We start from the raw sequence: 18,582 nt of genomic DNA on the forward strand, positions 1-18,582 counted from the left end.
CCTTCAAACCAAGCTGAAAACAAAGAATTTGGGTGCAAGTAGTTCAGTTTGGAGTACTCCTAAGGAACTGAGAGAATAGGATAGTGAGACAAGGAAGGAAGGATAGCCAAAAAGTAGTAGTAGTAGTAGTAGTAGTAGTAGTCGTATTAATAATAATAATAATAATAATAATAATAATAATAGTAAAGCATTTATCAGTGGGTCACCAATATGGGCAGAGGCTCCATCCTGAGAATGGTCCATCAGAGGGGTAAGGAAGCTGGGGTGTTCTTTAGCCACCAGTTCTTGCCCTGGTGATTAAATAGTCAGCCTGGGCTATTCTTCTGGCATGTTCTTCCAGCTTCCATGGTCAGAAAATGTCCTGTGCAGAGAGAGGCAGGAAAGCATTGATGGTATCATTTGCAGGTGAGCAGATGAGCCAAGGTAATGCAGGTGGGCCCAACAGCATCTGCTTGAACAAGTTTACTATCCCTTAGTTTCCCTGGTTTATTTCTTCTCTCTCATCAATAATCTCACAGTTAGCCTTTACCAAAGCATGTGGGCATAGACAGAAGTGGTTAAAAACAAATGAAGGTTATAGAAGAAGGTTGTGTCTAGAGGCTTTTGTGGCATTCTTACATTTGTAAAGAGAACCCCAGGTATACTACACTACCAGAAACCTTTGCTAGTAAAAGATGGCATTTGGGGACTTTGTCTTGGCAAACAACAGTACTCTTTCTACTTTGGGAGAGAGGTATGGTTAGATCAGTAGTTTTCAAAATATAATCTGCAGACCAGCACCTTCAGCATTATCTGGGACCTATTTGAGGTATATATACTCAACAAGTCTTACCCTAGTAAAGACTGAATCAGAAACCTGGGGATGGAGCCCAGGGGTCTGTGCTTTCACACCTTAAAGGTCACTTAAGTCTGAGAACCATTGTGTTGGGGTGTAGGGGAGACAGTCAGTACTCTCCATGGCTAATGGAGCCCTGGAGAATTATTCAATACCTATGAGCCCGTGCAATGGGGAAAACACCCCAGAATTCCTCTTCTATACTAGTATGAAGGTTAAATTAGGTAACAGATGCAAAGTATCTATCAAAATGCCTACCACTTAATACTTGGCACCAACCACTAATTTGCATGAATAGATCCCTGGTGGGAGCTGAGCATTGACTTTCAAAGGAGGGAAATGACTTGAGGTGATAGAGTTTTCTCAGTGTGGAAGATGCTTTCCTCTAAAGATTGGAGGTGAGTCAGAGTTGTTTCCAGACAAGGATTGCATCTGACCCTTTGTGAGACATTCCCCTGAAGCTTTATTAAAATAGCTACCATTTCTGTTTTAACATCTAGAGGACCAAGCAAATAACCCAACATTCTGTGGTATTTCTGTTTTGCAAAACTTCTTGACTTTAGAGAAAATCAGATGGACCACTTCCCTGTTAACTGTTGACCCAAACTAAGGAATGCCCAGAGCCCTGTGAACCATGCTTGTTAACATTTTTAGAGACCATATCCTGGTCTTTTCAGAGGTTCCAACTGATCATTGTTGCCTAATAGGCCACCCATGCATGTTTCTCAGGCCTTTTCCTGATATCTGAAGACATTGCAAACTTTGATCTTGACATGCTTGGGCTTCACTGTTCTGCCAGTGATTTCAAGTTTATCATGTAAGTTTTAGGAGGCTGTGACTATACCTCCTATCCCAAGACCAAAAGTTCTGCTGCCTTAAAAGAAAAAAAAAAAAAAAAGATCAAGACAACAAAAATTTACATCTTCATTTGTGTCTCTCAAATATTTAATTAGATCATATTCCATCCTTCATAGAAACATATTCGACTCTGCTCTTCTTTCTTGAGCTCCTCAAACCCCTGGAGCCTCTCAGACTTCTACCTCTACATTAGTGGTTCCCAAAGTGTCATCTCTGGACCACTGACATCAACATCATTTCAGAACCTGTTAGAAATACGAATTCTCAGGTTCCACCCCAGACCTGCTGCATCAGGAACTGGGAATGGGCCCAGTTATCTGTGTTTTCATAATCCTTCCAGGGATCCCCTCCATCTTCAATGCATCATGCCATTGTGATCTTGGCTGTGCCAGCCCCATCATCCCCACCTTTCTCATGTGCAGTCTCACTCCCCCAAAGACAAAGGAGATCATAAACCCTTGACTGTGCACCCTCACTTCCCCTCTTCAGCTCTGAACCCACCAACCATTTTCTCTCTTACCTGCAGAGGAGGGATTAAGGATATAACACTCATCCATTACATTCTGAGGCAATTAGGAGATGTCAAACTGCCCCCCTCAACACATACCATTTGATGTTAAGTGGCAATTTGGAGAGAAAACACAGAAAGAGCCTGTCCTGAATATGCAGAAATGGGGGACCTTCAATAGAGGTGACAGGTGGTATATTGGTCAGATTTCTTTTTAAAACATTTATTCATTTATTTAATTATTTGTTCTAGTTAGGTATATATGACAGCAGGATGCATTTCAATTCATTGTACACAAATGAAGCACACTTTTTCATTTCTCTAGACGGACACAATGTAGAGTTGCACCATATGTGCTGTCATACATGTACCTAGGGTAATGATGTCCATCACATTCCACCATCTTTCCTGCCCCCATTCCTCCTACCTTCTCCTCCCTCTCCTTTGCCCAATCAAAGTTCCTCCATTCTTCCCATGTCCCCGCCCCCCATTTTGGATCAGCATCCACTTATCAGAGAGAACATTCGGACTTTGCTTTTTGGGGATTGGCTTACTTCGCTTAGCATGATATTCTCCCAACTCCATCCATTTACCTGCAAATGCCATCATTTTATTCTCTTTTAAGGCTGAGTCATATTCCATTGTGTATATATACCACAGTTTCTTTATCCATCCATCTATTGAAGGGCATCTAGGATGCTTCCACAGTTTAGTTATTGTGAATTGTTCTGCTATAAACATTGATGTGGCTGCATCACTATTGTATGCTGATTTTACGTCCTTTGGGTAAAGACTAAGAAGTGGGATAGCTGGGTCAAATTGTGGTTCCATTCCAAGTTTTCTAAGGAATCTCCATACTGCTTGCCGTAGTGGTTGTACCAATTTGCAGTGCCACCAGCAATGTATGAGTGTACCTTTCTCTCCACATCCTTGCAAATATTTATTGTTACTTGTATTCTTTCTAATTGCCATTCTGACTAGATTGATAAGGAATCTCAGTGTAGTTTTAATTTGCATTTCTCTAAGTTCTAGAGAAGTTGAACATATTTTCATATATTTGTTGATTGATTGTATATCTTCTTCTGTTCATTTCCTTAGCCCATTTATTGATTGGATTTTTTATTTTTGGTGTTGAGTTTTTTGAGTTCTTTATATACCCTGGAAATTAGTGTTCTATCTAATGTGCATGTAGTAAATTTGTTCTCCCACTCTGTGTACTCTCTCTTCACATTATTGATTGTTTCATTTACTGAAAAGAAGCTTTTTAGTTTGAATCCATTCCATTTATTAATTCTTGATTTTATTTCTTGCACTTTAGGAGTCTGGTTAAGGAAGTCAGGACCTAATCTGACATGATGAAGATCTGTGCCTACTTTTTCTTTTAATAGGTTCAGGGTCTCTGGTCTAATTCCTAGGTCCTTGATCCACTTTGAGTTGAGTTTTGTGCATGATGAGAGATAATAGTTTAATTTCATTTTGCTGCATATGGATTTCCAGTTTTCCCAGCATCATTTATTGAAGAGGCCACCTTTTTGCCAACGTATGTTTTTGGTGCCTTTGTCTAGTACAAGATAACTGTACTTAGGTAGATTTTTCTCTGTGTCCTCTATTCTGTACCATTGGTATACATATTTATTTTGGTATATTGTTCAGATTTCTGTTGCTATGACAAAACACCCAAGAAAATCAACTTAAAAGAAAGATGAGGTTTGTTTTAGCTCATGGTTTTCAGAGGTTTCAGTGCATGGTCTTTTGGCCTTATTGCTTTGGGCCTGTGGGGAGGTAAAACATCATCATGAGGATCCCAGAATAAAGCAAAGCTGCTCACCCCATGGCTGTCAGGAAGCAAAAAGAGAGAGAGAATGGTGATGGAATCCCAATATCCCCTTCAAGGTTATCCTCAGTAACTTCCTCCCATCCTTACCCACCTTCTAAAGGTTCCACCTCATCCGAGTAGCACCACATAATGCAGCCTTTAGCATAAGGACTTTTGGGGGACATTAAAGATCCAACCAAAACATGTGGCCATCCTCTCTGTAAAGCAAGAGTTCTGTGAACCACTGTGTGATCTAGACCAGGCCAAGCCGTCTACTGACCATGTGCTTGTTTCTAACTATATTCCTTTTAAGATTGCAAAGAAATAATACAATACTACTAACATAATAAAGTATTTGGGTTTCAAAAATTAAAAAAAAATGCTTTGAAATTTTCCCTTTTTTTAAAGAATGTGTAGTGGAGAAAGATGCTGTGTGTGAAACCAACTTCCTAGATATTAAGGCTAATGAGGAGTAATCTTTCCATAAGCAATAGATTATATGCAAGTTCCACTTATTCCCCACCCAGGTGGGGTTGGAAAGGTTTGCAGAAGTATAATTTCCAGGACTCCTGTTCTTGGGGTTGCAATTCAGTGGGACTAAGGTGGGATCAAGAAATATATATTTTTGACTACTCCCCAGATAATTCTGAAATGCACCTGGGTTGGGGAAACCATTTCTGTAAACATTTTCTCAAAATTGGCAGTCTTATCTAGAAGGAAATTATTTCCTTCTATAATTGTTCATTGGGGCTAAATTGTTTTTATGGGCTGGTTTTCCAAACCACATTTTCTAATTATCTACAAATCATGTAAGTTCTGTCACATCATTACTTTAGGGTTTACCAGGCCTAATTATTAAGTTATCATTAGTTTTATATAGCTGAAGTCATTACGTACTCAATTGGACCTAGTAGAGAGCATTTCACAAAGCCCTAGCTTAAACTATCACTGGTAAGAATGGAGGCCCAAAAAGGAATATCTGCAAGACATGGGGAAGCCTTCCCATATGGTGCTAATAAAGCCTTATAAATAGCCCATCATTTACACAAAACATAAAGCCCTTCCTCATCCTTCCCCACCAGAACTAATGTCACTCATTTTTTAATTCCCACGATGCGTTGTTATTTGGTCTTTTGAAACTGATTGATTAGTAGCTTGTGTTTTGCCATTTCTTCTGACTTGTCTTTTACAGCTGCCATGCTGGTATTTCTATCTTGTATATGCTTAGTATATATAAATGTCCAATGTTCTCCTGCAAATATATATAAAACCATCATTAATCAATTCCCCTAAATTATAAATGCTCAAATTCATTTGATTCTCTTTTGCCAAAACTCTCAAATCTCATTCCCATTTTTCAATTGACATTTCAAACATAGCACTTACCTATTTTTTTTTTTCAGTAAGGATTTATGTGATGCTTTTGTGCAAAGACATAAGCTTTTCATCTGAGATTCTGAATCCCCAAATATTTGCCACAGACACTTGCCCTGGCTGCCATGCCCCTCCCCTACCTGGTACATGGGGCTCTTCAGAGCACCTAGATCACTCCAAGAAGATACTTATTCGTAATGTTGGGTCCAGTGTTGATTCCAGATCCCTGACCTAAGTCACAAGCTTTGGCTCAAGGAAGGCTTAGGAGATCTTTTCCTTATCCCCTTTCTCTAGGTCCCATTTGGTTCCTACAGGGACTGATGAGAACAGGGAGCTCTGACCCACCATAAAAGATGGCACCCAAGAGAAGAGAGAAGTAGGATCAGGGAGAGAGTGGCTAACATGTTTCATCCTGCAAACCCTCTACCTTCATCTAGATGTTCTCGGAATCCTCTCCTTCTCTTTGGATCTCTCTCTTTGATGTCCCCCAAAGTTCAGAGTGGGCCATTACTGACAGCTTTGTGGCCATAGATGTAGCCACTAGGTCATTTTTACTAGCAAAACAAAAATGAACTAAGTGCCCTAAGACATGTCAAAAAGTCTCTTTTGTGATCTGGAAAGGAAAAAATACTGAAAAAAAGTTAATTTTTTAAGGGAAAAACTGAGATTCTATTATTCTGCTCTATTTTCTATTCTATTAAATATTTTCTTCTGATTTGTTTTGTTGTAGTTTTTCTTCTAATAGTACAAGTTCTTGTAACTCCCAACTTTTCACCCCCATCCATAGCATTTTATTATTAATTGTGTCCCATTATCTTACCTCTTGAAGGCTGAACTAAATCTGAGCTATTCTTTGACCAGTAAAATATCCAGTCAAATCTTGAGCTAGGACTTATCATCATTTAGCAAATATTTTGTCACTCTTTTGGACAATTCTGAAAGCGGAAGTTTTAATAAATCAAATTAAGGTGTTGAGATTATGCATAGTAATTATTTTTTCTCTACATCATCTACTTGTTCAAATGAAACATTAATTAAACATGTTAATTAAATCAGTAGCTTTGGCTGCCTTTGCCACACCATAAAATATAGATACATTACATATAGATGTAGATAGTTAGATATATGTATGTATATATATATCGGCAAAAAAATTAAAAATGCTGAGCAGATTGCCTAGCAGATTAATGGGTCTCTACTGCCCAGAAGGACAAACAACGTGAAAAGTTTTATGTTTCTTTCTTCATGTTCCCAATAAATTGGCAAAGTGACCCTCTTTATTTGAAGGATAAGGATGTTTAGACCTGATTTTGTAGCTGCCCTCCTGAAACGTGGAATGAAATGTAATACCTTTTACTTATTTCCCTGGATACCCTAATCCCTCCCTGCTTTACAAGTATCTTTGAGCTGTTCCTCCCTTTGTATCCACAGCAACATGAAATCCCCACTGGAATTATTTACTGCAAAAATGCAGGTGCACTTGCTTAATGTTTCATTGGCTTGAGCTCTTAACTTGAACTTCTTTTCCCCCATAATATGGTGACCTTTGATTTTGGAGCACAGTGCTCACAATGATGTTAAATATTGTTTATATACATTAAGCCAACACCATCACATCTGAGAGCTGTGCTTTTTCTGTGACTGTGCTGTTTGGCCATTTTATATAATGCTTGCTCAAAGCCATGCTGTACCCTGTGACCCACTGTTCTATCTGTGTGAACTTTTTGAATATTTGTAGGTAATCAAATGTAAAATCTTAAACATTTCATCCTCAGAAGAGCTAGAATCTATTAGTATTATAGATTATAAGCTTCATGATTTGGGACCAATAGTGATAGATTTAGGAAATTAAATCTTTGGATATTGCTAAATCAGATTACAGTAAGTACTATCTTAGCCAAAATATGAGATTGGAAAGTTGGGCACGTGGCATACACCTGTAATCCCATCTTCTACGGAGACTAAGATAGGAAGATAGCAAGTTCAAGGCCTGTCTGGGCAATTTAGCAAGATGCTGTGTCAAAATAAAAAAGGACTGGAAATGGAGCTCAGTGAGAGAGTACCTCTGGAGTCAATCCCAATTGTCTGTCTTCTGTCTGTCTGTCTCTGTCTCTCTCTTTCTTTCTCTCTCTCACATACACACACACACACACACACACACACACACACACACACAAGGTTGGAGGAAAAAAGAAAATCACTGATGTCATTTTCATATAAAAGAATGGCCTTTTATATGAAAGGTAGGAACCTTCAATGAGTGACAAGGTCACAAATAAAGTTGGGGAGGTCAATGAGGTCCTGACTGTAAGAACCTCATGCACCATGCTAATGAACTTGAACTTCATATTTTGGTGATAAAAATAGTTAACATCCATCAAAAATTACTATGAAGCAGGCAATATTCTAAATGTTTTCCAGATATGATTTCATTTAATTTTTTCAGCACCCCTATGAAGCATTAGGTTGTATTTTTTTCTCCTTTTATAGGTGAAGAAAATGAGCCACAGCAAGGTTAAATAACTTGCCCAAGGTAAACAAACAAACAAAAGGAAAGCTAGAAAGTACTAGAGCTGGGAGCCCAGCTGAGGAAGTCTGACTCTCAAACCCATGATCTTAATCGCTGGGCTCTGCTGCTACCAAGATAGTAAGCAAAGACAGGAATTTCAAAGCCAAAACCATTGAGATTTGATTTAACTTAAAAAGAGGTTTCCAGTAGCTGTAGCTGTGTGGGAGAGGGGAAGAATAGAGAGACTTGTGCCAGGGAAACTAACCCAGATACTATTTCTCTAAGCCAGATGGTGAGCTACAGCAATGTGTCACAGGAATGATTGCGGGGGTGGGGGCGGCATTTAAGAGATATGGACAAGGTAAAAGTGATTGGGCATGATGACCAATATGGAAAGTTGGAAGGATTATAGGAATCTGAGTGCAGGCCTTCAGATTCATAGCTTGAGAAGTGGTTAGTTAGCTATGGCTTTGATAAAGCTTTAAAAAGAGTTGGATTGGGGCTGCAAAGAGCTTTGTATTTATGATGTCCCTGGAGCACCCTAATTTTGAACACATTAAATTTGAGATGACATTGGAGTATTTAGAAATTAGGTCTATATCTCAGAATAAACATTATTATAGTATCCAAGAGTACATTATAGAAAATATGCAAGATGAAGGAATGGTGGTAGATGGCATCACCCTGGAAAATGTGCACAAGACCGATAGGGAGCTTGGTTAGGGATAGGACAATGAGGAGGAGCTGGGTTTAGATAGCTTTTGCATCACTGTGACCCAACAAGAACAATTTACAAAAGTAAAAGGTTATTTTGGCTCATAGTCCCAAAGATTCAGTCTATGGTTGGCCAACTCTATGGCTCTAGGTCCAAGGTAAGGCAGAACATCATGGCATAAAGGCTTGGTGGTGGAAGCAGAGAGAGAGCTCCACTCATCAGCAGCAACGTAAAAACCCCAAAGGCATGCCCCAAGTGACCTACTTCCTCTAGCCACATCCTACTTGCCCAGTTACTACCCAGTTAATCCATTCAAGTGGAACACTCCACTGATTAGATTACAGCTCTCATAATCTAATCCTTTCTCCTCTGAATATTTTTGCATTGTCTCACACATGAGCTTTGGGGAGACACCTCATAAGCCAAACCATAACACTCTGTCAAAAGAAAAAAAAATCATCAGAGACCCTTAGGACAGTGTTGTCTCAGATAACATATTCTGTTGGACACAGTTCCTTGGTGGGAAGCCTGCATGACCCCAGCCTTCACCATTTCTCCGTCCAATCCTCCTTTCGATTTAGGATCAGTAATGGCATCCCACTGTTACTAGTCCATGGATAACTCTCTGTCCTTTTGGTTCCTGTAACCCTGTACAATGCCTCCTGCTTTCATTCAGTCTGACTTTGTGGAGTCTACCATCTATTTTTTTTTTTATTTTTTTTGGCCTGGATCCTGATTAATGAGGATCTTCTCTCATCCCCACCTCATTCTTCCTTCAGGAGTCACTGTAAGTAAGAACTTCCAGTTGCCTCTCAGTATTCATTCTGCACTTTGTCCTCAGTGACAGAACTGTGGGCCATGTGGTTTTGGGGAAAAAAAAAAAAAAACAGTGTTTAAGAAACTGCATTTTTCAGCCTCCTTTGCTTCTGCATGTGGCCATGTCACTGAGTTCTCGTAATATAAACAAATTGGACATGTGGAACTTTCAGGAGGGGAGCTCCAATCACCTGGGGTGGCCTTGGGAATGGAAACCACACATGGAGATGTAGAGAAACGGGGCCATGGTCCCTGTTGGCTTCACAGATCCACTGTATCAGCACTAGACTAGTTTATTAAGTCTCGCTGTAACAGAAATGGGCTGGTATAGGGATTTGGAGAGAGAGGTGAGGAATTTGAAGAGGAGACAGTGTTAATGGGGAGATACCTCCCTTCTGAAGCTGGGAATGGAAGAATGTTCTTGCAAGTGCGTGAAGGGAAGTGTAGGGGAACTGAGGACTGGTTTGTGTAGGAGATGTGCTCAGTTGAGAAGGAGGAAGGAGAATTAGTTGCAGAAACAAGAAAGATTATAATAGGGAACTTGAAGATCTACAATGAAAACTACAAAAGGAATTTGACTAGGGCTAAAGAAAAAAGTGCAGAGCTGGTTCTTTTATATAGAAAATACTCCTCTCCCTTAAAAAAATCTTTTTACTATATTACTACAGATGATTGTTTCAAAAACCTTTCTCTTTGGGGAAATTTTCTAATTGTACAATAGCATAATTCAGGATGATACAATGTGGTAATTTGGCAATCTATAAGTCATTTGATCCATGTTGTTAGATAATTCAAATTATTCAGTACCAAAGGGATTGTTTGTGTAGTAAAAGATATAGCTACATAACCACTAAGCCTTTTATTCACATAGAGCTATAAAAGGGGTCTGTAAACAACTACTGTTAGTATAACACAAACCCCATTTTGGTCACATGGAACCCAAAACCAGGATAACTTTTAACTGCCTTTGAGTGTAGACACATTCTTCTTATTATTTGTGTTTTCCATTAGAAGGTGGTAAATCCAAGGCTTGTCATTGTTGTGCACTTTCAGACTGGCAGCTATAAGTAGCTGGGGTTAATTGTGACCTTTATGTTATTTGAAGATATTCAAAATTTTTATTCTTATTATTAGAGGATAAGATGTGCTTGGTTTTCCTCATATCAAATAAGAATATTCATTCTTAAATGACACCCATCCTTAGAGACTTTAGAGCAAAACCTTTCATAATATTTAGCTATTTTTAAATGTCAGGTGCAGTTGAGTTTATTGCATTGCCAGCCTGGGCCATCAGCAAAAGTCTCCTGTTTTTAGTGCTACTTAACAGATTGTCAGTAAATTGATAGCATTTCCACATTTGGAAAATTTCCAATCTCCTCATGGCAAAGGAGGGCAGGTGTTTTCCTCTGACTTGGTGAAGGTTTCTTTTTCAGCATTTGGTTGATTGAAAGGAGTTGGGTGAACTAAGAAAAGATATTGGGGAGGGCGGGAATATATATATATATATATATATATATANTTTTTTTTTTTTTTTTTTCTCATCAACTAGGATCCTATGAAAAGATCAGCTCACCCATAAAATCTTGCCGAGTCTTAGCAGAGGGCAAATCTACAGCAGGAATATTTTTTAATAGTTTTTTTAGTTGTAGATGAACACAATACTTTTATTTTGTTTATTTATTTTTATGAGGTGCTGAGGATGGAACCCAGTTCCCCACACGTGTGAGGCAAGCACTCCACTGCTGAGCCACAACCGCATCTCCCAGCAGGAATATTTTAGACATTGAAGGGTATATATGGAATAAGTCTTAAGTCTTAAGCATGTGAGTTTTGATGTTGCTTTTGTTGTTGTTTTTTGTTTTGTTTTGGTACTGGGGATTGAACCCAGGAGCTATTTACCACTGAGCTACATCCTCAGCCCTTTTTATATTTTATTTTGAGACAGAGCCTCATGAAGTTCCTGAGGCTAGTCTCAAACTTAACTGGTCATATAGCCTTTTGGGTTGCTGGGATTACAGGTGTGCACCACAGCACCAGATTTACGCATGTGAATTATTAGAAGCTACCACTTACATGTGTTGGACACACTGCTTAAAACTACCTGTAACCTGTAGGACTGGTTAGAGAGGGAGGTTTGGGTGCGTGGAGAGGGTGCTGCTTCGAGTTGGAAGGGATGAATTTCTTTACTGGCCCCTGCTGCTTATGAGTTTCTGACCTTCAGCAAATTACATAACCGTTTCCAACCTTGATTTTCTTACACATGAACTACCCGCCATGCCCCCACTCCTCCAGCATAAATGGTCTTGAAGATTAATTTCTATGATAATGTCTAGGAATGGGCCTTGGACTCTAGAAAGCTTGATGTATTTAAGGCAGTTTCACTCTTAGAAGGAGGCCCCTAGAATTTTCTCCTAGATGATACTTTGGTATTTTTATTTGAATAACTATATGCATCTTGAAGTAATAAATCTAACATTGACCTGTGGGAATGAGATGATCTATGGATTCCTCTCAACAATTTGAGGGTCTCCAGGGCAGTGCATCCTCTGGATGAACCAGCATCCTCTGGTTCTGCATCCACACATTCAAATAACCTCAGGCAGAAAATATTTAGGGAGAAATTTTTTTTACTATCCTGAGCATGTACAGATTTTTACCTTGTCATTGTTTCCTGAAAGTACAGTATAATAACTATTTTCAGAGCATTTACATCGTACTGGGCATTATAAGTAATCCAGAGATGATTTAAAGTACACGGGAAGAAATTCAGGTTATTTTGTAGGCAAACATTCCACCATTTTATATAAGGGACTTGAGCATCTGCAGATTTTGCTATCTGCTGGGGACTCCTGGAACTAATCTCTTTTGTATTCTGAGGGGCCACTGTATGGACAAAAGTTAAGTGAAAGGACATCGAGCCAGACAGTGCCCAGTATGGCTTTGCCAAGTCATTGTGCCTCAGTTGCACTTGATAAAATAGGGATAAAATATTATTGACCTTATAGTATTGCTGTGAGGATTAAATGGAGGAAATAACACATGCAACATGAATGATTTTAAGTACTCAGCAGGATTTTAAACAGTTTCTTAGTGGTAGTTTGAAATCAAGCTTTGCATCAATTTATACAAATTGATCTCCCTCCTCTCAATTTGTGGATTTTATTCTGTTTCACTTTGGGAAGCAAACTTAAAAAAAAATTAAACAGCGTCTGCCATTATACCATGTGTAGCTCTTGGAATTTCTGCAATTAGCTCCAATGCCATCTTCCTTTTTTTCATTTAAATCGTTCTATTTTAAGGTTTGTGTAAAAAAAGAGTTGCTATCCTCAAAGAAAAATCCAACAGTTGAATGACACATGAAATAAAGTTAAATTGAATTATAATAAACTTCCACTGAATCTTGTTAAACCTCTCTTTGTTCTTTTCCTCTTTTTTTTCTCCTTAGTTCTCACCTGAAGTTTAATAATCTCACCCTGATTTCAACTCATGGACTCCCAGGGAAAAAACTTCTGGGCAATGAACAAAGAAAGTTTCTGGCAACCAAGTATGGATTCTATTTGATTTTTCATTCTAAGGCCTAACTGTAATCCATGCATAGTCTTTTCTATGGTATCTAATAGATTTCAGATTGGGAAGAGGAAAGTGAAAGACTTTTCTCCTAGTGTTCAGCATTACTTAAGAAATACAAATTCAAACCTATTACCAAGAGAATGGTCCAGAGTGGCAGTTTGGGGCCACCATTTTGTATCTGTGAGAAGCCAGTTGCCCTATTCCAACAATTGGGGTGGAGTCCATGGACCCAGCCACCCCTACAGGGTCAATGGACCTTGATGACTATGTTTGCATCTGACAGGGCACCTCAGTAGGGCTTGGGTCTCATGCCCACTTCACCATTTGTAATTAGGTGCTGACTGGGCACCTTCAATGCCGGTCTAGGCAAGCTCTATTGTATTCATCCCAATAGGATCATTATTTGACAACATCTGTTCTAGAAAGTACTATTCCATTATCACACAGCTTCCACTGATTTTAATTTTCTATATCAAAACATTAGTACAGAAATATTAGGATTCCTGCCTCTAGAAACAATCTCCCAATTTTTTTTAGTGAAGAGTTAAGGAAATTGTTCCTCTCAGGGGACCAGTTCATTTCAGAATCTATGATGAAAGGACCCTCTTTCCTCTTTCCTCAAAAACTTGCTTTGCCTTCAAACAGTGAGGAAAAACCATAGATTCTTTGCCAGAAGAATAAGGCTCATTTTGAACTAATACCTTTACCAGACTCTAAACTTTGATATTTTTTTTTCTTTCTTGGAAGATTGCCATTACAGAGCAGTAAAGGACACAGGATTTGAGCCAGGAGGATGTGGATTCAGATCCTGCCCTTACTACTAAGGGTCTGAGTGAAGGATTTCACTTCTTTGAGCTTTGGTTCTTTTAATTGTGAAAAGTGTATGATTAAGATGTGCTGCCTGGAATTTTTGTTAAAAAATTCTGGCCAAGAATAGAGAATCGATACAATGGACATTCTCTTTTCCTCCATCACACCTTCCCTCTTTCTAAACTATATGACTCCCAGAAAATACTAGTGTTATTGATGTCTTAAGAAGAGGTGTTTTTTTTTTTCCTGATATTTTCTTTTTTTTTTTCACCTGGCTTATTTGTTTTATTTTTAACAAAATATAATTAATTGTATGATTACATAATTTAAGTTTCAATAATGTCTACATTTAACAAATATTTAACAAAATCCCTGAAAACTGAGCAGTTGGGTCTTAGGCACCATTATGAACTACTTCAGCACTACACTTCCTAGCTCAGGCTTTTACACAGAGCTCAAGTTCAAAGTCTCTTTGAAAGACCCTCTCCACCACTGCTACCCATAGAGTGCAAAAGAAGGTTTGGTGCAGGAAATTTTTTGTTTGGTTGGTTTTTGTTTTTGTCTTTATTTTTATTTATATATGACAGCAGAATGCATTACAATTCTTATTACACATATAGAGCAAAATTTTTCATATCTCTGGTTGTATACAAAGTATAGTATATTTACACCAATTCGTGTCTTCATACATGTACTTTGGATAATAATGTCCATCACATTCCACCATCATTTATAACCTCATGCCTCCTCTTGTCCCTTCCCACCCTCTGCCCTATCTAGAGTTTGTCTATCCTCCCATGCTCCCTCTCCCTATCCCACTATGAATCAGCCTCCAATATGGAAAGCAGTATGGAGATTCCTTGGAAATCTGGGAATGGAACTACCATTTGACCCAGCTATCCCTCTCCTTGGTCTATACCCCAAAGACTTAAAAACAGCATACTACAGGGACACAGCCACATCAATGTTTATAGCAGCACAATTCACAATAGGTAAAATGTGGAACCAACCTAGATGCCCTTCATTAGATGAATGGATTAAAACAATGTGGCATATATACACAATGGAATATTACTCAGCAATAAAAGAGAATAAAATCATGGCATTTGCAGATAACTGGATGGAGTTAGAGAAGATAATACTAAGTGAAGTTAGCCAATCCCAAAAAACCAAATGCCAAATGTTTTCTTTGATATAAGGAGGCTGATTTAAGAAGAGTTTTAATGCAACCAGCTTGGTATAAGTTCTATCCATCCCCAGGTTAGAGTGTGATAGGAAAGAATGGTATAAAGGACTTTCTGCTGATGTTATACTACTGCATAGGCAGACTGAGTACCTAGGTAGAAGTTGTTCATTTTGAAGATCCCTGTCTGATCCCTGCAGGATGGGTGTAAGACCCATACCCCAGATGTCCTAGCTTCTGTCCTTGCCTCTTTGCATTCTCAACACAGTCACCACAGCAACACTGCAAAAATGTGACTCAGATCATGTCAACTCCTTACGGCCCAGAACTGCACTGTCCAAGAGAGCAGCTATTAGCCACATGGGGCTATTTAAATTTAAATTAGTTAAAATTAAATGAGATGAAAAAATTCAGCTCCTCAATCACATTAACCATGTTTCAAGAGCTCAAAATAGCCACATATGGCAGTGGCTACCATACTAGCTTAGCTACAGAACATTTTCATTATCACAGAAAGTTCTAGAATGTTCTGAAACTAAAGTCTGTTGTTCCTATCTACTTCTCTGACATCATCTTTTACTTTTTACTCTTTTCTCTACACACTAGCCCTATCAACAACTTTAATGTCCCTCAAACACAAGAAGCTGGTCCACCTTGGGGTCTTTGCTTTTTTTCTCTGAAATTTTACATCTTCCATGAAGTCTACCCTGACAACCCCATTCATTTGCAACCAACACTTCAACTTACTCTAGTTCCCCTTACTCTGCACTATTTTATTTTGTTTTATTTTTAGTGCTACTGAAATCCTTCTGAATGTTATATAATTTGCATTTTAAAACTATGTTTTTTCTTTACATGATGTGGAATATACCAATGTTGCCTCCAAAGAACTGCAGGCATTCCCTCAATCATAATAAGACAGGCACCAAACAGCTACATCCGTCCATATGAGCCACTACATAATATCCTAACTCTTGGAAGCCTGTTAACAGGATGTTCCCTTCAGATGGCCCTCATACCAGAATAAAGGAAATTCTCTCTGATTATGGAGTTTAAAAACAACAAGGACAAACAACATCCATAAATTTAATCATTTAAATTCCTCATTCCGAATACTACTTTTGAACTTGTTCTTAACTAGTGTTTTGCTCCATTATTATAGTTATTATTTTTTTGCACAGCATTTTGGTCCACCCCAAGCCCCCTGCCCCACTCTGTCCACCACTGATGGAGGTGCAAATGACATGCCCAGAGCACAGCTGAAGGGAAGCAGCAGGAAAGCAGGAGAAACAGGAAGGAGGAGAAGCCACTAATTGGACAGTCAACCGTGCATAATTGAAAGTTAATTGTAACAGTCCTTCTTCTAAGAATGTCACAATTAATACTCTCTGAAAACCTCTAAGGTTTTTTCCATTTCTGAATGTTCTGATTCCATGAGGTGCAGGTCTCCACTGACTTCTATTGGCTCCCCCGGAGTTGGCTTCTAATTGTGCACCTGGAGCTTTGGCTAAGTCTCCTGCCCACCAGGTCTGGGGGCACTACAACATTGAACAAGCAGGCCGCTCCTCATTTATGCCTTCTTCCAGAAATTTCCCCTTCCTGCATATCTGCTTCCCGCTCCCCCTTCTCATTCTCTGGCTCCAGAGTTTTCTATAAAGACAACCTTTCACATTTCTGCCCCTGTGGTGCTGGAGACTGAACCCAGGGCCTTGTACATGCTAGGCAAGTGCTCTACCACTGAGCTACAGTCTCAACCCCCTTTCATATTACTTTCAAGTCAGGGTCAAGCTCACTTGAGACAACATGAAGTTTCACTGATGCGCCTTTTTTTGGTTCTTTCTTTTCCAGAGAACCCTGGCAGGAGTATGTCTTGCATCACCAAGCTGGGAGGGAGTCCCTCCTGTGTTAGAATCCTAAGGCTTATTTACTCTGCATAGGAAATAATTTTGGAAAATTTTTTTGCTTATAGTTTCCCTTGTGGAGAAATTAAAGAAGGTCCAGATGGATAGTAATATTCACAATAGACAGCAATCCCTTACACTGTGAGATTTTAACATAAGAAATGTCATTCAAGTAGTAACAGACTGCAAAAGCAAGCATCCCACAACCTTCAATGCTTCTTTTTGCATCTGAGTAAAGGTTCCTGAAAATCGGTGTTCGAGTACCAGTTCCCACTGGACAGAGCTTCAAATTTTAAGTCTGAAATATGCATTCTGACATTATCAACACTGCCGTCCTACCATCATTAAAAATAGTATTGTCTTAGCCTTTCACAAATTTCCCCTGAGAGCTTTTATCTTTGAGTAAATCCTCATAAGACTAATCCCTGGACACTAACTATGTTTAATTTTTCCTCATCTTGGACAGCTTACAGTAGAGATTGTATAACTAGAACAATCCTTTGTGGGTCTCTCATGAATGTACAAAACCAGTGAAGTTTCCTGTATTTCTGTAAAGCTATCAAAATGGCTTTTTAAAAGAATTTCAACTCCCTATCCATTATTTTTCCTGTGACAGGCCAGCCCCTGATTTTCTTTATTATTATTATTATTATTTTTTATTAAGGAGAAATTTTCTTGTTTTTAAGTGTTGTTTCACAGAGAGATACAAAGCCCAGAGCTCCCATCTCTTTCTAGGGCTGTGTAACAGGGTCTAATGTGCATCCATTACTAGAATTCTCTTTGTGTGGTGAAACCAGACTCATGTATGGATCAAAAAGAAAAAAATGTTCTCCCATTACCACTTCAGAACCCTGTTTTCTTCCAAATAGAGTAAACAGGATTATGTGCCATTAATATTATTTCAAATAGTACCCTTCACATATGCATCCCACTTGACAAAATATCATCTCCTACATGCTCATGTTCATTCCTTACTGTGCATGGAGGGTGGGCTAAGTGCCCCATGTTGAGAGGTGAAGAAACTGGGGACACAGGGTTCCCAAAGTCTAGGCTCATTGGCAGAAGAGCAGGGACTCAGACCTGGCATAGTTCTTTCTGGAAAAGATCATCTAGCCTAATTTTAAATGAAACACTATCCTGTCACCTGAGACTGTCCATCTTCAGAACAGGATCATTACAAAGGTCATTTACACAAGGTTAAACCTTTCAGAAAGTTCCAGTAACACCCCTCATAAAAAGTCTTTAAATAAACCCAAAGCTGAAAGAAACCCATTTTTGTCACATTAGAGGAGAGTGCCCAAACTCAACAAAACCCAGAAAATGAAAGTCCACACTGCCACCAGTACGCTGCCCCAGCATTAACAGTCACCCTGGACCTGGTGTACTTACAAGTGCACCCAATATAAAGCACCACTGCCCTGAAGAGTGAATCCCAAAAGTCTCCAGTGATTGTTCTTGCTGTGAATGTAATTCCCTCATTGAAAATTTCTTTAAATAAAATGCGCTTTGTTTTTTTGACATGAAACCATACATTAATTCTAAGAACAAGTCACTGACTGAAAAATATTAGCAAAATAGGAAAATAGCAAAAATAACACTCGATGATGTTACTTTCTTCTTCCTCATTCCCTTTGCAGAAGAAAGTGTACAAGTGATCTCTCTCTCTCTCTCTCTCTCTCTCTCTCTC

The 18,582-nt window shown here is 38.8% G+C and overlaps 1 protein-coding gene across 3 annotated transcripts in view; it reads left to right on the top strand.

Annotated features, from left to right (window-relative positions):
- The window catches only part of Cfap61 (cilia and flagella associated protein 61), a 257,942-nt gene that overhangs the window by 139,463 nt on the left and 99,897 nt on the right, over nucleotides 1–18,582 (top strand). For all 3 annotated transcript variants that reach the window (XM_015476914.2, XM_048811377.1, XM_048811378.1), the window contains one exon: nucleotides 12,877–12,975. In XM_015476914.2, coding sequence (XP_015332400.1) covers nucleotides 12,877–12,975 — 99 coding nt within the window. The remainder of the gene's footprint in view (nucleotides 1–12,876; nucleotides 12,976–18,582) is intronic.

Source organism: Marmota marmota, unplaced genomic scaffold (genome assembly GCF_001458135.2).
Source record: "Marmota marmota marmota unplaced genomic scaffold, marMar, whole genome shotgun sequence".
Classification (NCBI taxonomy): Eukaryota; Metazoa; Chordata; class Mammalia; order Rodentia; family Sciuridae; genus Marmota; species Marmota marmota.